Source organism: Hemiscyllium ocellatum, chromosome 10 (assembly GCF_020745735.1).
Source record: "Hemiscyllium ocellatum isolate sHemOce1 chromosome 10, sHemOce1.pat.X.cur, whole genome shotgun sequence".
NCBI lineage: Eukaryota > Metazoa > Chordata > Chondrichthyes > Orectolobiformes > Hemiscylliidae > Hemiscyllium > Hemiscyllium ocellatum.
Genome location: NC_083410.1, coordinates 45711197 through 45736399, shown reverse-complemented (window position 1 = coordinate 45736399; position 25203 = coordinate 45711197). Strand labels below are relative to the sequence as shown.

Below are 25203 nucleotides of genomic sequence, written 5' to 3'. Positions count from 1 at the left end.
GACTGTGGATGGAGGGGCCTCTGGCGGGCACAAGAAATCCCCAAAGAATATTCCTCCCTTGTCTGTCATCAGCCTTTCCAGTGAAAGCTGCTAGGCTCCCCATTTAGTGCGGGTCTACATTGCTGTGAGTCACACAGTGGCAGTAATATGATGACTCACTTCATTGGTCATGTGGAAGGGTGTCGACAAACCCAGGAGAGCCTGACGCCTCCACTGCCCCCTGTTGGAAGGAAATTAGAAAATAGATTGAGAGCGAGAGACAGGGCAAGAAGGAATGTGCAGGCAGCACTGAGCATTTTGTAATTTGGCTCCTTCCAATCAATTGAATCTACCAGTAGCTGACTGTAAAATCCAATCCAGAATTTCACCAATAATGCTCACCATCAGATGAAAATATGTAACCTTATATTTCCAAATAATGTTACATGCAAATCTTGCCTTGCTGTGAATGGAGTGTGAGAGGCAAACAAGTTACTCTTTATTTCTTTGTCGCAGTGACTAAAAAATGAGTTCCACATTCCTCCCAATTTTGCTTCAAACACATAGAATTGATTTTCATTAATATATCAGAAAAGATCTCTGAAGAAACATTAGCGTTAATTTAATTATTGGCAATAGTGGAAAACAAGTGGTTCTGGATGGGCTGCCTATCAAACATCTTGCTCGGTCAACTTCAAATGGAAAGGAATATTCTGAAAAATATGTAACAGGCGGCGCCTCTATCACTTCTTCTTTTCTGCCACCACCAAATGTCCTATTATTGCAGTACAAAGCAGTAGTCAATTATATTCATTTGAGGATTGTTATGAATCATTCAAGATCTGTTATCCCTTGTCAACTCTAATAATTCAGGTGAAGGTTAAGCTCTGGATTTGATGCAGCTTATTGTGGGGGATAATTGGCGGCGTGGTCAATTAATCATGGGAGAGGCCCTATGTCAGTGATACAGCTACTCCTGATTAAGTTAGAGTGCAGAAGGAGCTGACAGTGGATACCTAGTCTCCAATGGTGTGGTGTCAGTTAGGCTCATTAATGGCCCAATTATACCAGTTTTCCATAAGCCCACCACAATTTAGTCACAGCTCATGGATTAAATCAGGGCGTATGTGTTTCCTATCCCTTTGGCAGGTCACTGGTGTGGGACCTTGTGGAACGACTAATTGTTTGGTAGTTCTCAGAGGGTGGACCGTCAGTCACTGGTGGTGTAATTATGGGGAAGGTACAAAGGTGGCCGCTTATAAGGGCCGGATAAGAACTTGATTTTGTCGGGCCTACTCTATGGAGCTGACACAGTTAACACTCCATTCCTAGAATGATGACACAGTCGTGGCCCTTAACAACATTTTAGGATAGATTAGTTAGACCATTGGTGGGAAGGGGAGTTAGGGGATGTGGAAACCCAGCAGGCACATGGGAAGAGTACAAAGGATACCTCAACGTAAACTTGATATGCCGAATACACTTTCTGTGTTATAATTTCTCCATAAGTCTACGCAGCTCTTGCTGATTTGAAATATCTTGTGAGTTACCTCACTGGTCAGCATTGTTTTGTGCATACATTAGTGTGATAGCTTGGAACTCACATTCGTGGTGATTATAAATGTCAAAGTAAATTGCCATCATCACTTCTGAACTGTTTTCAGAACATTCAGTGTAGATGCAAAATAACCTAAACATTTTTAAAGTATATTTTCCCCACGTCTACTTCTCATCTCTTTGGAAGATTCTGATCACACTGGGGGGATGGTTTCATTGTGGTAGCACCTCCCCAAATATATGAACTTGGAAAATGAGTGTGCACCACCGACTTGTCCATCATAGCTGGGAATTAACCAATTGACATTCTGGTGCAGTTAATTAGAATAGGACTTGGATGAAAACTGGAATGAAGACTGTTTCATTGGAAAAAAGAAGGTTGAGAGGTGACTTAATCGAGGCATTTAAGATAATCAGAGGGTTAGATAGGGTAGACAGTGTGAGCCTTTTTCCTCGGATGGTGAAGGTTACCACGAAGGGACATAGCTTTAACTTGAGGGGTTATAGATTTAGGACAGATATTAGGGTTAGTTTCTTTACTCAGAGAGTTGTAGGGGCATAGAACGGCCTGTCTGTAAGAGTAGTAGACTTGCTGACGTTAAGGGTATTTCAATGGCCATTGGATAGGCATGTGGACAATAATGGAATAGTGTAGGTTAGATGGGCACCAGATTAATTTTGCAGGTCAGTGCAACATCGAGGGACGAAGGACCTGTACTGTGCTGTAAAGTTCTATGTTCTATGCTAAAACAAGGAAATGTGCTCAAGGTACTGAGATACTTCCAGACATAGTAATCTGTCCCCATTTAATTATTTTTTTATTCGTTGGAATATTTTGAGCAAATTTATAGGAAAGGCTTTGTTCAATCATCATCCTCGACATCTATTGCAGCCCCCATAGTAGATTGGCCCAGGCAAGATAGAACTGGCCAATATTAGCCCAGAAATTCAAAATCATTACCAAAAATCCTACACACCTCTCTTTCAATCAGTTCTGCCTTGGAATTTTTTGAACAAGAGCATCCTGTTATGAAAGAGCAGGGACAGCAAACTAGGAAACATTATACCCAGACACTGAGTGGATCAGTGTGGAAACCATTCCCCTTTCTCCCTCCCTTTCAGCAGTAAAGGTGCTACATTGTGTAGTTTAACTGACAGCAGCTCGGAGAAGGTAAGGTAGGGGTGGGATTAGGTTACTGTTGGATGAGGTGTGGGATAAAGAGTTGTGTGGGTGAGGGGTTAAGTTTGTAAATGGATTAGATGGTTATCGTTGTCAGGTAGGTGACAGGGGCTAGGGTGCCTGGTCACTGAGCATGCAGGGTGTCAGATAGGGGGTGAGAGCTTAAGATAGATTGAGAGGTGAGTGTCAAGTCTGGTGGGGCTTGGTCAGGAAGGAATGGTTAGGTCAGGGAATTGAGTTTCTTGGGTTCAGGGGTGTCAGGGTCAGATGTTGTAGTTGTTGAGGGATCAGTAACAATCTGAGGTTTCAGCTTATTGTTTTCCAGTAGTTTTTTATTCCTATTAACTTCTCCTGAATACTATTGAACTTAAGTAGGTCAGGAACCAATTTGTAATCTCCCTGACTCAAAGACATTGTTTTTGAGAGTTCCAGATGCCATGCAATTGCCTGAGACAATTTCTGCACGGTGCTGCTGGGCAACTCCAATCCACCTTGAAGAACTGACTATCTGGCCATCAGAATTTCTGGACCAATATTATGTTGGGGAATATTTACAGTGTTTTCATTAGTTGGTCCGATAAAGGCTGTTAAGTACATAAGAAGGTAAAATTGAGTTATTTATAGATGTTGCTAGTGATTGCTTCCTTATTTAACATTTTCAGGAGACTATCAAGGACAAGAATTTATTATATTCAGTGTTTGGTAGAGACCTGCAAATGATGTCTGAATTCTGCACCAGGTAGGTCCAGGTGTCATAATATCAGTTGTCAAGATGATTTAAGATAATTGATAATTCCCTGATAAAACATAATTTTAAGATTTTTAAAATCAATTTCAAGAAGGTTTTAGAAAATAATATTTGTAATATTGAAGAAAATTTGATAATTTAAAAGTAACTATTGATGAATAAGGAAGTCTTGCATTGTCCTAAGAAAATGTGCTTATATTAAGGTAAAGTTTTAATTATCAAGTACTCGTGTTCATAAAATATGATAATTTAAATATATATATTTACAATATATACATTTTTTATTGTTTATGCCGTTAATGAGGACTAAAGCCAGTTCTCGCAAACCTGAAATACTAGAAGAAAGAGGAGTGGATAACTTGAATAATTATGGAAGATATTTGAAGTCTATCACAGAAAAATCCTGGATTATGTTGTGAAGGCAACTTATTGAAAAAACAGTTAATAAAGCTAACTAGTTTAAGTCATTTTTCTTCTAAAATAATGCATAGGTCCAGTATTACAAGTGTGTCTCTAAATCCATTTCATTAGATTCAACTGCAAAAAACCATTTAGTTCAGACTGATATATTTAACGTAACAGCCACCTCAATGCAATTTACTTTGGAGTGCTTTAGGAAATGAATGAACTCATATAGATTATATGTTCAGTAGATTGTCTCGGTTCACTTGGCTGAGGAAATAATTCCTATTATCTCATACTTAAGAAATTGGGCAGAGGATAAAGTCACTTGATTAGTGTATTTGAATATTGTTGATATCATAACGACTGTAGAAAGTGTTGGCTCATCCTCACTGACTTCATTTATGCAGGGAAATGTTAACATTGTCAATGTAGTGGGAACTGAACCGGTGGACAGTGGAAAATGCCTAGGTCACTAGGTGCTGGAGTTGCCAGGATCTGACTTCATGAAATGTTTATCTGCTTGGTGGAGTAGGAGGTAAAGATATCTACCCAAAGACAATGAGTCTCTTTTAAACGTACGCATGTTGGACCCCAGATCTCCCCAAAAGCTTGCTGTGTGTGATCAGACTGTTCATGCATGGTCGATAAGTGCTACTTAAGCTTTTGTAGTCTTTCCACCCATTACGCAATTAATGATTGCTGTAAAAGATGACAAAGCTGATGCTGCATTGGTCCATCACTCTACAATCTCAAAACAATCTGTTATATAAATTAACACTTCTAAAACGAGTTTGCTACACTGCATTTGCAGTTTATTATTTGGTGTTAAAACATTTTAGCACCTTCACTGTTGCAAATATGAACAAAATTAATCAGAACCAAGCTATTTTTTCAGTAAACTTGATTTCCTCCGCCAGTCTCATGTATAAACAACTTAAATGCCAACAAAAAAATGTATTAAGACATATAAAATTCTACTCTTTTAAGGAAGTGTAATGATTAGTTTATAATATGATTTGAAATGTTCAGAGCACATTCATTATACTAAGAATTCATTAAGAAATGTGGTAGATTTTCCCCTTGTCAGGTGGTTGTCATGCAGATATGGATGAATTTACATATGGGAACACTGCACAATCCCCGCTGTAGTATTCTCTGAAGGAATTACCCAGGAAACTGAATTTACTGCTGGACAATTCCACAATGTTTGTAACCCTTCAAAAGTTTCCATTAAAATCAAAGACTTTGGATGGTTATGGTGAAATTAAGTAAAATAATTACGCAGGAAAATTTAGACTTTTAAATACATAGTATAACTCCTGTGTAATAATTAAACTGATCCTATACTTATCTCAATTGCAACCCTCCAAACCAAGACTCTAACTTTGCAGCCCTTGGGGACCCATCTATAATATATACATCTATGATCTGCTGTGCTGTGGCTCCGGTAGAAAAATGAGCTACATTATATCTACACACAGCTTCAGTCAGTGGTTTATAAGAAGGTCAGGAGTCTCCAAGGAGTTGTCTTCCAGGCCCAATCCATGTAAAGCAGGCAGCTCTTGGAACACATGGGGAGTTCCTGGACCAGGGGGGATAGGACAGTATCGAGGTAGGTGGAGATGAATTCGGTGGGGCAGGAGCAGGCTGAGACAATGAGTCGGCCGAGGTAGTCAGGCTTATGGATCTTAGGTAGGAGGTAGAATTGGGTGGTGCAGTGTTCCTGAATTATGAAGTTGGAAGCTGTGGATGGGAGATCCCCTGAGGTGATGAAGTTGTGTATGGCCTGGGGGATGATGGTTTGGTGATGGGGGTGGGGAGGTGGAGGTGAGGCCATGGTCAAGGGAGTGTTAGGAGGAGTGTCTTTGAGTTGGCGCCTGGCCACTTTTGCTTTAATGCTAGCTCTAGACTGATTGGACAGGATCTGTTGGACCAACAGTTAAGTTTTCCTTGGAGCACAGTGATATAAATCTCTGACAGTGAATATGCTAACTGGTCAAGTCCAATCTGCTCTCACTACTGCTGTTAATTAACTCTGGGAATGCCCCTGACTGTTGACAGACTTTCTTTAGCCAGCAGTTATTGCTTTTTCTAATATTGCCCTTGAGCTGCATGGCTTGCTAGGCCATTTCAAAACATGTTTTAGAATCAACTGTATTTCTGTGGGTCTGGAGTCCAATATAGCCAAGGCCAGGAAAGGCTGGCAGATTTCCTTCTGAGTGGACCAGATCAATTTTTACAATAGTTAACAGTGTCGCTATTCTGAAAGTTCTGAGTTCTGAATGAAGCAGCAAAGCACAAAAGGGCAAGGCAAGACAGGGATGATGTGAACATCCAGTAGCCGAGAAATGACTGAGAGCTAAAATTAGCAAACAAAAGGCTTTGAAAAGCACACAACCACAATGCATGAGATGGATGTTTGCCCCTGTGGACAAAATAGCCTGGCAGCAGTATTAAACATTACAATCCATAGTGCCTACAGTACAGCCTTAACTGGAAGACCATATTTAGGTTAGTTAGAAATATGAAAATGTGGGTGATGCTTGTGAATGCCCAATGCTGACATCTGTCAACTGGGTCTGCAGGCTATCGTGGCCCATTAAGCATGCCTTGAGATATTGGTGACTGCAGCATAAGATGAGGGTTCAGAGGAGCACGTGGCAGATCTGATCTGCCAGGTACATGCTCTGATTTTGCTGTTCACCATTTTCACCATCTAGTTTCTGTCCACTGCATGAGAAAGTAATAAACTACGTATATATGCGATGAGATAAAGTATCATTAAGATGCAAATGCTATCTAGTGAAATTCTCACCTCACTGTTCAAATCTTGGGTGGAAAATTGGACTTCTTTCGTTGACATCAAGGATTGTTTTTTTATAATTTCACCATATATTTCCAATGGACTCATTATAGCCCACAACTCTCAGCAGCTGGGAAAACTCAGTCTATCTATTGTCATGAAGAAATATTTGACAAATTTAGTCTTTCCTTATTGGAATGAGAATCTAAAGGGCCTAACAAATGTTTCCCTAGTTATATATAGAATCCCTACAGTATGAAAACAGGCCATTTTGGCCCAACAAATCCACACTGACGCTCTGAACAGTAACTCACCCAGACCCATTCCCCAATCCTATTACTCTACATTCACTCGTAACTAATGCACCTAACTCACACATCCCTGAACACTACGGCAATTCATCATGGCCAATTCACCTGACCTGCCCATCTTTGGATTGTGGGAGGAAACTGGAACACCTGGAGGAAACACAAACACAAGCTCCACACAGACAGTCACTTGAGGCTGGAATTGAACCCGGTCCCTGGGCTGTGAGGTAGCAGTGCTAACCCCTGGACCACAATGCTTACCTATGCAAGGCTTTCTGAGGACATGAAAAGAAAATTTGGTTTCATTAGTTGTCAAATTGGCAACAGGAAGATATCACATTTGGATAAATGATTGAAAATGAAAGCGGCAGCCAGAATTCTTTTTCCATATACGATCATAAAATATTTGACGACAAGCAACTATTAAGGCATTGACTATGATGCTATCTAAAAGCAATGTACAATTATTTTTTTAAAATTAACCGAAATGGGCATGGGAGTATCATAAAGGGATGATTATAAAGATACTGGATTTTCCTAATCCCATCACCTCTCCTGCCTGGTACCTTGATCCTTTCATGACCCTTGTTGAGTTTTCATCTCACATCGTATTACTTATACAGTAAACCGGGCTCTCAGTATTATCTCTGACAGAATCATCAGTGCTAAAATGGGATATATAACAGTGCCAGAAAAACAGGGACCCCATTTAAAGTGAAATGCAGAGCTGCAAAGAGTGCAGTATATTTTTCACAAATGCAGCAATCCATGTCATAACCATTACCTTAACAAGGATGAGGGGCTTGGCTGTACGCTGAGGTTGGAGAAACTGGAATTGTTTTCCTTAGAATTGAGGATATTAAGGGAAGAGTAAATAGACAAGTTCAGAATTATGAGGGATTTTGATAGTTTGCATTCTTTACTTGGCTTGAACTGGCAGGAGACAATAAATTCAAAGTCATGAACAGAAAAAACAGGATAAAAAAGGAGTGATTTTTGTTTTAACGTGGAAGATATGAACTGGAACATTCTGCCTTACATGGAGCAGATTCCATAGTAACTTTCAAAAGGTAAATTGATCTATCTTTGAAAGACAATTTTTTTAGGACACTGGGAAAGGACAGGAGAGCAGGTTCAACCGGGCAGATCTTTCAAGGAGTTGGGACAGGCATGATGGACTGAATGTCTTCCTGTATTGTCAAATTATGATTCTCAACTATGTGAGGTAATTGGGGGGATCCTTATTGAAGGCAAAATTGGGAGCTTCAAATTGCCACCTCAGGTTCTGGAACCCACTTTTCTCCTGGTGTTCATTGAAGTTGGCAAGGCCAACAGTGGGAAGTGAGACCTTTAGATTAGATTCATGGCCATCACTTACATGTGATGGACTGGTGAAGGTGCAGCTGCTGGCCTTTCTGGTTGGATCTTGAGTACAAATGCAATCCAGTGTGGAATGTGATGGCACACATCTCTACTCAACCTTCCTGCATTTTCTACCTTCTGTTTGTGACAGTATAGTGGATGAAAATTCAGCTGATGAACGAGCACTGTTATATCCCTAATGGGCCATGCTAACACCTTTTCTGCTGGATTATCCAAAATAAGGAGGAGAGGTGAAACCACAGATGACGTCAGCAGCTCAAACATATCAAATACTGGGATAAATAATCAATCAATGCGTCTGTTAGTCTGTGACGCAGTGTTAAAAAAAACAAAAAAAAAGTGAGCAGTAGCAGATGCCTTATCATAGCCCCAGTGAAGTTAATCTACGTACTTCCTCTGGCATTTTCATGTATTTTTGGATAAGACTTATGTTTTCAGTCCAACCAATTAATTTCCATCCTCTTTCCTCTCTGATAAAGAATCTTTAGACTGAGGTTTAAATTTACCAATTCTCTTTTGAGGTGTTGATGCACCTGCTGTGTATTTGCAACATTTTCTGCTTTTATCTCATTTTATCAGAATTTCTACCTTACTATTACCCACACTTTAAACATTCTGAGCATATGAAAAAATATAGTTTACAGAAGCATTTTGGAGTTTATGTTCAACCTAAATGATGGCCCTGTTCTTATTATTAATCTAATTATGTTAATTGCACAAAAATGAATAATTGTTAGGTGCACTGGCATAGTAAATTGCATTGGAGCACCTTGATAAAGATATGTATTTGAGTTGTATTTCTTCCAATGTCCTACCATGTCAGTCTTTACATTATGAATGTGGGAATGGCGGACTCTCCAGACTTCAAACGTTTTGTCAATGGAAAATGTTAGAGTTAGGTCTGACAGCTCTTGCATACGTCTGACCAATTAGTTTCACAAAAAAAGGTCCATTTTCTCTCTATATAGGCACAGAGGGAGAAAATTTAGTTAAAATGTAGAAAAAAGCTCTTATAAAATAGAATAATTTGATAAAGAGCAGACACTTAACTTTAGGTAGCTTGGTTCTCTTAATTATGTAACCTATTTAAGTTTATTTTAAACTAACATACCTCCTCCCATCTGTTTTTCTAGGAATCTGCTCTGTCAAGTGTACATAATAATAGCAATTTTCATTTAAGTGTATAGTTTTGCAGTCTATACACAAATTGCGCACTTAAACAACAGATTAATGATCCCCTTTCCCATTCTTGCAAACGCTGATCTATTAATCGTTCATCTACATGGGTCAGTTAACACCTCATTATTCACATACAATGAGATTCTAACTAGCATATATGCTAAGCTTCTAAAATTTTTAACTTGTTCTAAACTGTCCAATTAATGTAGCATTAAACTGCCTTTCTTTTTTTGCCACAGCTATTTTTATGGAAGGAATTTATTCTGTTTTGGAGTCCTTTGGTTTGCTTTTAGTTCCCAGAGAAAAATAAAATTATACTCTATAATTAACAGTTGTTAGCACTGCTGCCTTACAGTGCCAGGGACCTGGATTTGATTCTACCCTCAGGCAAGTGTCTGTGTGATGTTTGCATATTCTCCCTGTGCCTGCATGGGTTTCCTCTGGGTGCTCTGGTTTTGTCCCACAGTCCAAACAAGTGCACACTAGGTGAATCAGCCATGGGAAATGCAAGGTTATGGGGTGGGTCTGGGTATGATGCTCTTTGGAGGGTCAGTGTGCTGAATGGACTGAATGGCCTGCTTCTTCAGTGTAGGGATTCTATGATTCAACAGCCAACCATCAGAATACTTTGGTCTTTAGTGTTTATAAATATTCAAATTGCTTAATGTGTTAAATTCTACTTAGTCAAAACATGTTGTCACCAAAGGCCTTTTTGGATAAATGAATGCTTTTTTTAGGAGGAGATCACAAATAATGTCCTGTGATTCCAAAACAGATTAAATGGAACTATAAGCAATGAGTTTCTGGGTGGGGGTGCAGTGGTGATGCTTGGGTCTGGCTAATGGTGGTGGCATTGGAATGCAGTGGTACAGAGAATCTGTATCAGCATGAGTGATTTAGATGGCAGTTAGAAAGTATAGAATTCACTATCACAATTTAGAACTAAAAAGTTGCCATCAGTGAAAATGAGCATAAAGAGTCAGATTGTGGTTAGATCTCAACTGGTTCACAAATATCTTTCGGGAAAGATAAGCTCTTAATCTCTCTTAACTGTTCTCTGATGTGAGTCGAGAGTGTGGTGCTGGAAAATCACAGCAGGCCAGGCAGCATCCGGAGTAGGAGAATCGACATCTTGGCTGCAGTCCTCATTTTTGCGCTGTTCTCTGATGTGGCCTAGCAAGACATTCAGTTGCGCTGAACTTTGGGCAATAAGAAATGCCAATAATGTACTCAATGGAGAAGACCATTGCTCATTTGTTTTTGGTTTACAGTGCACAGAAAATAGCATTAAAGCTAGATAAAGCATCATAAACTGGAAGCAGATTAGGAGCAACAATATACATTTTGAAGAAAAGTTCTGGATTTTTGGAACTAGATTGGAGAACTGGGGGCAAGTGCAAAAATAGCGCGTTTGTGTTGCTATGTAACACTGATTTCAACAGGATTTTAGAATTTATCGCCAAATGTGTGAACCCAAAGTATATATTCTATCTTGACCAAAATACAGAAATAGGCCACATGGCCTCTGAACTTGCTCCACTGCTTAGTAAAATATCGGCTGAACTTTTACATCTATTTCATTTTCATGCACTGTCCTTCTATTTTGGCCCTTCAGCAGCTAAACACCTGCCAATCTCCATCGTGGATATATTCATCTTTAGAGCATCCACTGCCCTCGGGAGTAGAGAATTCCAAGGATTCACAACTCAGTAAAGGAAAAAAAACTCTTCATTCCAGTTTGATACAGCTGACCCCATACCTTGAAACTACTGTTGAGTTCTTTTGAAAAAACTCCACACCGGCCCTTTATTTACACATTAACCGTTCTTGACTCTAGTACTGCCTCTTTGGAGTTGGCTGTCAGAGTACCAGAGTCTCTGACACTCTTCTTTATTTTTATTTCTGATCCAGCTTCCTCAGAGGCAGTTGTCAGAGTGAACAGGATGTCCGTCGCTCCTGTTCATTTTTTTTTCTTTTTTTCTTTTTTCTTTTGTCCCCACACTGCTGCCTAATAGTGATAGAGCTTATTTTTCCCCAGCATCCACATCATGTGTGTGCAGATGTCGGACACAGTGAAGGACAACAAGTGTGTAAATCTTTATTTATATTCCACCACCAGGAAGAAAGGAAACACCCCAGTGGCGAGTGACAAGCAGTACCCTTCTCAAAGGGCAATGTTGCGTGATCAAACAGTGAAGGAGGGCAGGCTAGTTTAGATTACTTACAGTGTGGAAACGGCCCTTCGGCCCAACAAGTCCACACCGACCCGCCGAAGCGCAACCCACCCAGACCCATTCCCCTACATTTACCCCTTCACCTAACACTACAGGCAATTTAGCATGGCCAATTCACCTAATCTTCACATTTTTGGACTGTGAGAGGAAACTGGAGCACCCAGAGAAAACCCATGCAGACACAAGGAGAATGTGTAAACTTCACACAGGCAGTCGCCTGAGGAAGGAATTGAACCTGGATCTCTGGCGCTGTGAGGCAGCAGTGCTAACCACTGTGCCACCGTGGCAAGTTGGCAAGATGAGGCTTTTTACTGCAGATGCTCACCCGAACCTTTCCCTCTGCACAGGCACGTGGAGGCAGGTTGAAAACCTCAGAAGATTTATTTTGTAGAAATGTTCAAACATCAAATCTCCACATTCGCCTGCCTAAAAGCTGTAGAAGAAATCACTTAAAATATTAATCGTTTTTATATTCTCCCATTTATTGACAGAGCATATTGTATTTTCCGAACAGCAGTGTGGATATACACTGGCACACAAGGGAAGATCTGAACAAACTGTGCTAATATACTCTATTAGAGCTATCTGCAACTGTCTCACTGGGACTCTTATTGATCCATCACTTGATGACAACAGCACTTAAGGATTTTAGCGTTTTAGCTATTTTCCTTCAATAACAGGAAATTTTATTATGGATGGATGACTGATTTCAACCTCCACAAAAATCAATCACATTTATTCTCAGATTTTAAACAGTTTTGAACATCTGTGATTTTACTAACCCCCATCAGATGTTGTCCCCTGCGCCACCTTGCTCATAGCACTATGGATTCCATTGAAGACCTCAGTGAAAAAATATCTGCATTTGAATGCAAATCATCGATCAAAGTGTGGTTCACATCAGCTGGATAACACAAAGTCTCGATCGGAAGTTGAATTGATATACAGGATGTAATACTCCACATTTCCTTCCAATACTCACAAAGCTTTAATTTAAAAAGAACAAAAAATGACATTTGATAAACGATCAAGGCTGACTAGCCATCATAGAGTAATTAAAATTTACTAAAAATAGCAAAGAAGATTGTATTTTGTTCATAAAATTTTAACTGTAAGCATCTAAGTTAAACAATGGGCAGGATTTGACAGGGGCTGGGGTTTCTTGCTTTGAGCACTGGAGGATGGGGAGCAGGAACCAGGATAAACAGGTCTGATGTGGAGACCACACCTGGGAGAGGAAAGAGGTGGATGTGAGAACAGCTGGGGGGAGGGAAGAGGCCAGTAGGCATCTGAATGGCGAATAACACCTGAAGGAAACACTCCTCCCTTTTGGACTCAAGGCCCGAGCTGACCTACTTTGCAGAATTGCATTCCATTGTTGACCTCAAACATCAGGCTGAGAAACAGCAGCCAGGTAGACAGTGGGCATTAATTGGCCAGTAAAGGGCTTCCATTGGTGCAAAGTTAGGCAGGGTGCTTAAGTCTGGCCTGCAGCCCATTGTATTATAGCCAGGCTACGGGGTGAGCTGGTAGGTGACAGGAAGAGTAACCATAGAGTTTTATACGCCCTTTCTACTGGCATACCAAAGGGACCAGAAATTCTGTCCAATGCTTAGTATCTATCAAATACAACATCATTTTATTTCAAGCTAAGTCAAACCATATTCATAGAATTATATAACTTATGGCTCTTTGGAGATTGTGTTCGAGGATTATAACTCCATGGAGCTTTGCCAGATTATTAAGGAGGTTCTTTCATCTTATATTTTATCCATTATTTCTATCCCCCTTGGTTCTAAATTAAATATTGGATTAATTATTTAATTTAAAAAGGATTACAAGCTACTCTAAAATATTTGTTACACTGTTTTACATTATATGCACATATGAACACAAACCGGCCTTTGCATCAGCAATATCCTTCATGGATACAGAGTAATTAGGGGAAAGTACTTTAATTTAAATATGCCTTCTTCTGGAAGCTTGTAAACTACCAAACAAATGGATCCGTATGGAACAGAAATTGGGGAATAACAGTGTTACATGCAAGTTACTAAATATGAACAAATTCCAGAATTTTGAGGTTGGTAGGTGGGGAGAGGAAGAGGTGGAGGAGAACGGGCAAGGTAGTTTGCTGATATATAGTATGTTTTGCTCAGGCTACCATTATTTGCTGAGTCCAAGGCTCCAGTAAGATCAAGGCTGTATTCATGCAAGTAGACATGAGTAGGGTTTATTATGCACTGACATACATGTGGGGTGATAACTGAGGATATCTCATGAGCACTACAGTCTTGGGTCCCAGATTCCAAGTAAGTTAATATTATTATGACATAACTCCTTAGGCACATGGTCAGTAACAATTATTAGACGAAAAGGTATAGTTAATCTTTTACTCCACATCACTCAAACCGTATAAGACCATTAGGCTATAAGGCAGAGAAACAGAAGTAGGTCATACAGCTCATTGAGTCTGCTACACCTTTCAATGTGACCATGGCTGGTCTGACAATCCTCAAGTCCACTTTCCTGCTTATTCCCATACCATTGATTCTCATACTGATTAAATATCTATCTCAGCCTTTAATATGCTGAACAACCCTGCCAGGTCAATCCTCTGTGGTAAAGAATTTCACAGATTGACTATATACTGAGAGAAAAAAATCCTCCTTATCTCTGTCTTAACTGGCAGACCCTTTACTCTTAGGTTATATTCTCTGCTCCTAGAGGCTCACAAAAGTAAACAACATCTTTGCATTTACTCTGTGAAATTTTCTAAGAATCAATACGTTTCAAAAACCCTTATCTCCACTCTCATAAATTTTAGTGAGTACAGACCCAACCTCATAAGAAAATCCCTCAATCAGCAGGTTCAACGTGCTTAATCTTTGGACTGTCTTCAATGGAAATATACCCTTCCTTAGATAAGGGGACCAAAACTGATCATGATATTTCAACTGTGTTGTGTCGTGTGCCTTGTTTGAGCAATACTTCCCTGCTTTCATACTCCATTCCCTTTGAAATAAAGGCCAAGAGTCCATTTATAATCCCTTGAATTTAGATTATAGATTTTTGTGATCCATCCATGAAGAACCCCAAAATCCCTCTGTGTCGCTGCTTTCTGCCGTCTCTTCCCATTAAAACAATGTTCAGTTAATCTGTTATTCCTGTCAAGCTGCATAAACTCACATTTTTCCACAAGACCTCCCTGCACAAAACCCTGCTGACCATCAAAGTCACTTCTGCCACCTACAAACAGACCCCACCATATATGGGGAGAGATATGTTTCCCTCCCCACCCCTATCTGCATTTCAGAGTGACCATTCTTTCCCTTGTCATATCCACAAGCCCCCACCAGCTCACACCCCACTCCCAGCACCTTCCACTGTCACTGCAAGAAGTGCAAAATCTGCACTCACACCTCCCCCCTCACTTCTGTCCAAGGCCCCAAAGGATCCTGCCATGTCCGACAGAAATTTATCCGTACTTCCACACACATCATCTACTATACCCATTACTCCCGATGGGGTCTCCTCTACATCGGTGGGACAGGACGCCAAATTGTGGATTATTTCAAAGAACATCTCTGGGACACCTGCACCAACAAACTCCACCAGTGACCCAACACTGTAATTCCCCCTTCCACTCCACCAAGGACATTGCAGATCTGGGCCTCCTCCATTGCCAAACCCTAATCACCCAACGCCTGGAGGAAGAACATCTCATCATCTGCCTTGGGACTCTGCGACCACACCAGGATTAATATGGATTTCACCAGTTTCCTCATTTCCTTGTCCCCACCTTATCCCAGTCCCAACTTCCAACTCAACATGATCCTCTTGACTTGTCCTCCTGTCCATCTTCCTTCCTACCTATCTACTTCACCCTCCTCTCCGACATATCACCTTTTCCCTACAACTTCATCTACCTATCACATTCCCAGCTACCTTCTCCCCCAGCCTCACCCCCCTCCGATTTATCTCTCAGCCTCCCTGGTCCACAAGCCTCATTCCTGATGAAGGGTTTATGCCTGAAAAGTCGATTCTCCAGCTCCTCGGATGCTGCCTGACCTGCTGTGCTTTTCCAGCAGTGCACTCTCGACTGAGAAACTTATCAGCCATGATTGCATAGTGGAGCAGACTCAATGGGCCAAATGCCTGAATTCTGCTCCCACATTTTAAGATTTTATGGTCTTATTTGATTGAAAGTTTCAAGCTATTAAAGGAAAGTGATATTGTAGATAGAGCTAAATTATTTCCACCAGTTGTCGATGCTAGAATAAGTGGTTTTGTTCAAGCATTTCAGGTAGACTGTGCGGGGCTCAAATTAGGAAACACTTCTACCCAGAAAAGGTGGCATAAGTTTGGATGTTCAATCACTTGTGAATGTTAAATCTGGGAATGTTTCTATTCAAAGGCATTAAGAGATATTGGACAATGAATGATGAAGCAGACTCAATGAGCTGCTCATGTTCCGATATGTCAAGCTTGGCATTAAGCTGCTTAAGCTTCAGTCTAGCAACTTATATCATCATCGGCGCCATTGGATGTGCTACTGACTCCCTTGTAACTCAGTCTTTAGACTAATTGTTCTGTACAAAATGGGTACTGGCGCTCTAATGGCAAATTTTCATACTGAGGACCTGGGATGTGAAGAACAGCAGCATCAGGAAACCAACCCTGGTCAATTTCAGTTAGCTAATTCCAGCTGGGGCAGCTAAGATTTGGACTCAGAATACATGGTCTATGACAGAATGGTCTTCTTATCGACTAGCCTTCTGAAATAGGTTCAAATTTGAAGGTGATCCACTTGGATTTGAATAGCTATTATCTGTAGAACTGGAATTCAGTTCAAACTCAGGAAAGAGGAAAATTAGTGTTAAAGTAAATAAATTAACTTACAACTGACAATTTTTAGTTCATAAATAATGCAGAAAGTAAAATAATTGTGAATGTTTTAAACACATTATAATTATAAAGTACCTTAATAATGAACTGCTTTTCAGTGATCATTCAAATTAAAAAATCAAAATTAAATATTCTACTATGAAAACAACAATAGGCAATCCTCACTAATATTTTCTTAGTTACCGTTTGACAGACAAATAAATATTTGCTTTAATTATGATAATTAAATCAAAAAACATAAGGGCCCAATGTATTAAATCTCATGAAAAGCAAGGGTACCCAATATCAGAATTCTTTTTAAAGAGTGATATTTTTTCTCTTCTTCTGGTCAGATACATATAATAAACTTATTTACTTAAAGAAATTAATAAGCCACTGTCGATTGAGCAATAACAGGCTTTACTGATTGTGGCATCTCAGAGGATAAATCACTTCTGAGTCAGAATAATATTGCCTCCGTTAATGGGGATAATAATACTTTTCCCCTGTCTTTTGTGACAGAAAGTTACTCCGACAGCTTACTGACCCAATTAATTTTTCAATGAAAAATTTCCAATGAAAACTTGTGTAGCTAAGAAAAAGTATGTAAGAAATTAATAATATTAAAAAGAATGTCAAAGCTGATTGATTAGCAAAATCAGCATGTAAATATACCTAAACTTGCAGAGGAAGAAACAAATTGGTTAACTACTATTTCAAAAGGAACTTAAGAATGCTATTGCCCTAGCAAATGTGCAAGTTCTATGAAGGGCAAATGTATTTTCTAAATGCTAAGATTGAAGTTTGATAGTCTAAATAGGTCAATAGACCTAAAAAGGCAAAGGTAGAGAAAATAAGTCCAAAATTAGGGAGATAATTTTAACAGGGAAAAGTGCAATCGCAATTGCATAACATATTTGGGTAAAAATCCTGGAATTCCCTCCCCAGTGACAGTGGGTATACCTCAACACATGGAATGCAGTGGTTCAACAGGCAGGTCTCCACCACCTTTGCAAGGGCAATAAATTCTGGTCCAGCCAGTGACACCAAAAAGAGAAATGAAGAGGGCAGAAAGATAAGTTTGAAAGAAGAGCAAAAAAAACAAATTTACACATGCTGAAACAAGTAGTTGTTTAGTAGCACAGAGCTTGATTATAGTTTTCGTCTTATGCTGATCTGGATAGCTTACAAGGATACTAATATAAAGAGGGAAATCATTTTGTTATGTTGTATGAGAACAGGGTGCCATTGGATGTGAAGTGACTCTCATTGGAGAATGTACCATTTACATGATAATTGGCAGTTAATTTCCAAAATCAGGTTGACACTAATTGGCTAAAACATTGTCTCGAGGAATGAACGGAAGATTGCCTGTTGCCTCTGTGGTTACATTGAAACAGGAACAATGTAATTGCATGTTCTTTGTGTCTACAAAGAATAAGCCTCTGTGTATTAAGATATGTAGCTCCCAATAAGCACTATAAGCCTGACTGACAAACCGAAATTGCCTTACAGCATATATATTGGAAAAGATATATGAAAAAAAGAGAAATAAATAAACAGATGCTAAAGAAAATGATAATTCTGTATAACTATTTGGAATTTGAAGGAAATACTGACAATCAAATTTTGAAAACTTAAACTTAAATTCTTTCATCCTAACTTGTAGGAATCTCCATACAGCACAAAAACAAAATAAAATCATGATCTAATTCATAATTGGGATGTAAGATTTATAATATATGAATGATTGCAATGAAAACATATTCCTTTTACCAAAGTCCTTTTTATTAGATGAGTAACTTCTGCAGTTCTATCCTTTAATAATCATCAACTTGTAAAGTGAAAATAGATTGCAAATGCTTACCCAAATAATGAAAAGCAGTTTACAATGACACACCTCATTAACAATGTGGATGATAGGCTTCAGTTCTAAGAATAACTTTAATTGGAGCAACAGGGGAAGTTTGGTTATATGAAATCAGAGCTGAATCTCAACAATTATCAAAAATTTGTCACATTTCTGGACACTACACATTGATTGATGGAATTCTAGCTCATCTTCTGTTAACAACATTCAGCAACATTCTCCTAGTAATGTCCTAGTAACAGAAATAATAATTCAACGAAAAGGATTTCCATGCACTCATTTTCTAAAGGGCTATTTGGAATTGTCAGATCTCTATTTTTCAGGAGTTCTCCCCTTTTTAACTATCCATGCTACCATTGTTTAAGAAACATTATACATCAGTTTGATTTAAAGCCAACGAAGGGGAAAAGGACTTTACATTTTCCACTCTTCTTGTAACATAAATTAATTTGAAGTAAGTTGTATTCAATGACTGTTGCCTAGCATTGCAAGTATTCATCCCATATCGTGTTAACAGATCCATAAAACATGAGTGTGTTGCATTTAAATTATATTTTAATGTGATGATGTGGAACAAAAAGACACGTTGCATATATTTGATGTTTGTTAGTTTCAAAATACAACATACTTTGCTTATACACAAATAAATTGTTTCATAATGGAATATGGCTGGAAAACAAAATCATTGTAAGGTGAGGATAGCTTCTAAGAATAGCAAACAAATGTCGATCAGTTTAATTTTAATCCAAATACATTTATACAACAAGTAGTTGTTCAAAACATTACAAATGCTGAAAAGCAGAAACCCAGTACTCATTAACTAATTTGCTAATCAAATCATAATTTGTTTGAAGCTGATGTAGTTTAATCGAACCTGTTAAGACCTTTATCTTCATAGTACAATTGTGTCCCTGAGTAAATATTCGGCCAAAGATTTAAATCTTCAGGGGGATTTGATGCAAGTGGTTGTTCAGATTTGTGCCTTAGCAACTCATATCTGAAAAACCGCAGGTTGTACAATATGATTATTAAACCCAATGCTCCTAACAACTGATAATTGTTGGAAAAATATAAATTTAACACATTTTGTTTTTGTTTTCTTTTTAAATTGTTACTTTAATTTTATGTATCAGGATAGTATTAACAAAATAATTAGGTTTTAATTATGCATATGTCATATTACATAGGTTATTTTTATTGATATTACATAAAACTATAATGTTAAAAATGCAAATATTTATGCAACTCCATAAAGCAATGAACATTCTTAAAGCACAGCTTGATGATCCCAAGCTAAAAGCCTTATATTCTGTCATTGCAGTCAAAGGTTTGAAACCCAGAGAGCTTTATTTCAACCCTCAATCATGTTTGTTTAATGAACTTGCTAGAGCACTTAACTGACTGCTTGAAGGACTGAACCCATCAATATAAGCCTGACAATCCTGGCTAACTAGACAAGGACCAGAAAAGTATTTTTTACTGGTTAAACTGAGGTTAATCTGAATTTCTCATCTTTCTATCACTGAAATCCTGATGTCGAAATAAATTGTATCTGAATTTGCACTTCAGTTTGTACCAAAGTTCTTACTCGTGCACATTTGGAACATTTATGGATAATGCAAAATATCTCTAAATTAATTAAAGGCTAGTTATGCATCCTTAACTGACAGCCCAGACTTTTATTAGCCGGTTGAAAAAACAAGGAAAATCATTACTTATTTGATAGATTTTTCTCTTTGATCTATTTCTGCGTTGCTCAGTGTTTGCTTGCACAAGATAAGGGTGTCAAGTGTTTGCAGTGTCTGCTATAAATATTTTAAAGGTCTGCTTGATTGACAAATTTTTACAGGGCTGTAGTAAAAGCAGTTTTCTTTTTCCCAGAAAGTTATGAATGAATGAGTTTTCATAATGCTTTAGCACACAAGACATTGTTACTAGAAGTTTCTGTACAGAATGTATACTGGCTGGATGGATATGGAAATATTAAATGTTGGCATTGTATAAGGGTTAGAAGTCTGAAAGAATTAATGTTGAAGAGCGCTATAGGCCTCTGAAAGGGTTAATGCCAAAGGGTTCCTTTAAAGTGATAATATCATATGGATTTAGTGGGAAAACAACTTAGGTTCTCAAAGGAAAAAGACCTGCTATCTGGGTCTACCTCATACTCCGTGTAAAGATGATCTATCCTATTAAATTAAATTGCACATTACAAATATCATGTAATAAGCTACATGTAGTTATGACAGAAACTCTTGTCAGAATACTAAGTATTTTTTCTCTACCACGTTGGAACAAACAAGCCATGTCAATCCATGCCAAAAAAGATGCATGGTGACAGCAAATCTACCAGAATGTTCATACAACATGGTGAGCTGTGGTGAGGATTCATCTTATGGTGGGTTGTCATCAAGAGTATGAGGAGCCATGGGAGGAACACTGGTCACTATAAAGGGTCATAGGAACTGTGTAATGGATGACAAAGTCTGATGGGTGAAGACTAGAAGACTGTCTTCTGCTTTACTGGCTTTATTACAACTGGGACAAAGTCTCAAACCAATTTTGAGAAGATGCTCTGCACCCAATAGCCCCTATGGCTGTCAGTGAATTCTATTCAGGAACTGATCCCAATATGCCTCCATATCTACAGAATGACAACCCCACTTTGCAGGAGCTTTCTCCTGAGGCTGATAGACTAAGGCTGGAAACTTCCAATTGTCACAACTTGCCTATAGGATGAAAACCCAGCTCAGTACAAACATTTTACTCACAGCACTCAGCAAAAGCAACAGGAGTGACATGTACAGTGCTTGAGGCCACTCTTGTTTGATGTTCAGGCTTCAAAATAACTAAAGCCTAATGAGGATGATAATAGCCAAGTGGCAAGTGCAGTTTGCCTGTTATAAAACCATTCAGATTAAAATTTTCTCTATTGTATCTCTTGACTTATGGATCATCTCTTATGATTGATGACATTTGAGGGTTTTTTTTAGAAAAAGGAGAATCATTCAAATATGGCTCTGAAAATATTGCTTCAAAATATTAATCGGACAATTCTCAAGAACCCGCATGAATGGGTGGTAAAATAATGCTTTATATTCGGTCCATTTGGCCCTGTGAGATGCTGCCATGAAACAGTAATGAATGACTCATTAACAGGGTTTACAACCAAGGAGCTAATACCCTGAGGAACTGTGGGGTGAGTAATCACTCTAGTTGGCAAACTTTCAGTGCAGCCCCCTATAAATCTCCACCACTGGTGCAAATAACAATCATTACTGAATAATTGGTAAAAGGGAATAGATCCAGCCCAATGTATTGCAGCATACTATGAGGTATTCACAATTCTGATGTGTGGATCAGGCATGTGAAATTTCAAAAAGAAGGATTTCACAATTTAATATCAAAGGAGCTTGCCAAGTAACCTGCAAAGAAGTTACACCAACTCACATTGATAAAGTCTTTCATACACGTCAGTGAAATATAAACTTATTTTACAGTGCAGCAACTGTCAGTTTTAATGCCAGATTATTCTCAAAGAAGCAATATCTTTATCAAAACATTTATATTTATTTCACTCCGCTATTTTAAATGCTGAGAAAACCTAAATCATTGCGGCAGTAATACACATTATTATACAGAAAACACAAAGTAAATAAATATAACTGCAAGTATGAGTTATGGGATTGCTCGCTTAACAAACCTGACACTGCAGGTTCAGATCCTAAATCTATCAGATACTTAGACCGCCTTGGCACAAATGGGATGAGTATGATCAGTTTTTGACCAGAATGCTAGGGGAGGTGTCTCAAGGACAGAATACTAGCCAAGAGTTGATAGTGAATATGTTCTATTTTGTTATGAATTTCAGCTGTGATATTTTCAGTCAAACAACCACTGCGAGATTTATTTTCTCAGTAGGATAGGAAATATCAAAGCAATAGATGTAACTGGACTTGGCAATACAACACTGGTTATTTTGTCAAAAACTTGGATGGAATCTGAAAAAAAACTGAATGAATCAGAATGTTGCCAGCACTGGAGGGTTTAGGTTATAAGGACAGGCTTGGTAGGCTAGGACTTTTTTCACTGGAGCATTGGAGATTGAAGGGTTTATAAAAGGGTTTCATAGAGATTTTTTAAATCAAAAGGAGCATAAATGAGATGATCAGCAGTGGTCTTTTCCCTAGGGTGGCAGAGATCAAAACTAAGGGGCATATTTCCACATTGAAAGGAGAAAGATATAAAAAGGACATGAGTTCAAATTTTTTATACAAAGCGAGGTTCGTGTGTGGGATGAACTGCCAGAGAAAGTGGTGGATGCAGGTACAGTTACAATAGTTAAAGGACATTTGGATAAGTTCATGAATAGGAAAGTTTGTAAGGATGTGGACCAAGTGTAGACAGGGTGGGACTAGTTTAGTTTAGGAACATGGTTGGAAACAAAAAGCACAATTCTATAACAATGTTGATGACATTCCCTTCTCATCCAAATAATTTATTTGTAATATGGTAACCTGTTGTATTATAAGGAGATGGAATGATCAAACTGTACATAAGAAGCTGTCACAAAGAACATGACATAAATGACCACTTAATGGAACTACATCTCTGATTGTTTCTGTTAGTTACATCAGTGCAATTTGGGTGGAATCAACTAAATAGACACCGAAGAGTGAGAAATTTTAAGTATGAAAGTTAGACCTAAAATTACTTACTCTAATTTTCTGCTTTTACTCTGGTTGACAATTTAATTTACTCAAATCATGTCCTGTCCATACAAATGATCACTTCCCCAGATGAAAATTGGAAGATTACATCAATTGTGCTGGTTCTTCAAATTAAATCTACTTTCTTGGATGAACACACAGAAGGAAACATATTGTAATAGCTTCTTCCTATCAAAACTCATCAATATGTTAAGGAATGTATTAATATACACCAATGAAACTATCAGACACTTCAATATAGTTTGTTTAAAATTCATTTTCTCTTATTTTAGATTATCTTACTTACAGATGGCTTTACTTAGACTAGATTTCCTACAGGGTGGCCCAACCAGTCCACACTGTCCCTTTGAAGAGTAACCCACCCAGACCCATTTCCTTCTGACTAATGCACCTAACACTATGGGCAATTTAGCATGGTTAATTCACCATCTTTGGATTGTGGGAGGAAACTGGAGCACCCAAAGGAAACCACACAGACCATGGGGACACAGACAGTTGCCCGAGGCTGGAATTGAATCTGGGACCCTGGTGCTGTGAGGTAGCAGTCACTAACCACTGAGGGCCACTGCGCCATTTATGTTTGCTAGTAAACCTGTTTTTAACTGTATTAACAAAACTGCAGCAACTTTGCACACTTAAAGGTGTTAATAGAAGAAAAAGAAACATTAAACTTCAATTAATTTGCCCAGTTGTGTTGGTTCATGAAGATATTGCACTTGTGATTATGCAAATTATTTAGTGAAACTTTTAAACCCAAACTAATGAGTACAAGTCCATCTGCATTTTAAAAACAACTTCTCAACTGTATCTAAAGCTGAAGCTCAAAATTCAAGTTTAGTTGAAAATTCACTTGGGATTTGGATACAAACATTTCCAACATGTCAAGCAGCATTTTTGGAGAAAGAATCATTTCAGGTTGATGCACAGCTGGTGATCATGAAGGGTATACAAGACTTAAAGCAGGTATTAAAGCATGGAAAAGTGAAGAAGAAAGAATGGGAGAAGGTCTCAGCTGGGGTGGAAGATGTGAATGATTAAGTGAGCAAAGGGATGAAAGTGCAAGCTAACAAGGAAGTGGAGGTCCCTCATACCATTCTGGTGACTAATGGAGATATAGAGGGGCTGCAATCCACAATGAAAATGAACTGGTTAAGCCAAATAACAAATTTTTCACATCTTGCAAATGGTTTGAATTAATAAATTAGCACTTTATATCCAGTTATTTAAATTCAATGGACTAACCAAAAGAATGCACATCCTCCTATCAAGTTGACCACAATATTCAGAAACCAAATGTAATTTGCAAAATTTCTTTCTTCCAGTTATGGTGATCTCTCTAGATAAGAGATCTAACAATAACAAAGCACATTTACTGCAAAATAAAAGACTGAGTTGCTTCACAAATATAATTGAACCCTGTTGGAGACAAAACCACAGACTTTTTCGAAAGAATGACCAAAAACCAATGCAAGTTGCTTATGAACTGATCAATCACATACATCAGTATGAAGTAGCTACGCTGCAAACTGTACCAAGACACCTTTAAAATGAACCTTCAAAGCGATTTTTTTAAGCTGTGAAATGACTGTGGCTGTATGTTATGGTTCAAATGGGATGTCAAAGTTAGTGTTCATAGCATGGGCATACTTTGCATAACTTTTACTTGTGAAGCAGGTTGAGCACATGCAAGTCAAGGCCCACCATTTCCATGAGAAAAGGTCATCAGAAAATCTAGCAAATGAAAAACACAGCATGCAAGGTCAGAGACCTGATTCTACAAAGTGTTTACCTCATCAGAAAATCTACCCTATTATAGGGAAATTGTGAAACATACACATTCTGTAGAAAATGCTTGGTACACTATAAGATGAAACATATATATCATTATAATATTAATCTTTCTGTTATAGTTACTACCAGTTGGGTCTCTCAACAAATTTTGA

The 25203-nt window shown here is 38.4% G+C and overlaps 1 protein-coding gene across 1 annotated transcript in view; it reads right to left on the bottom strand.

Annotated features, from left to right (window-relative positions):
• The window catches only part of ush2a (Usher syndrome 2A (autosomal recessive, mild)), a 985309-nt gene that overhangs the window by 318249 nt on the left and 641857 nt on the right, over positions 1–25203 (bottom strand). Inside the window, 5 exon segments of the mRNA XM_060830996.1 lie at positions 19408–19530; positions 21623–21779; positions 21782–21861; positions 21863–21900; positions 21902–21955. Coding sequence (XP_060686979.1) covers positions 19408–19530; positions 21623–21779; positions 21782–21861; positions 21863–21900; positions 21902–21955 — 452 coding nt within the window.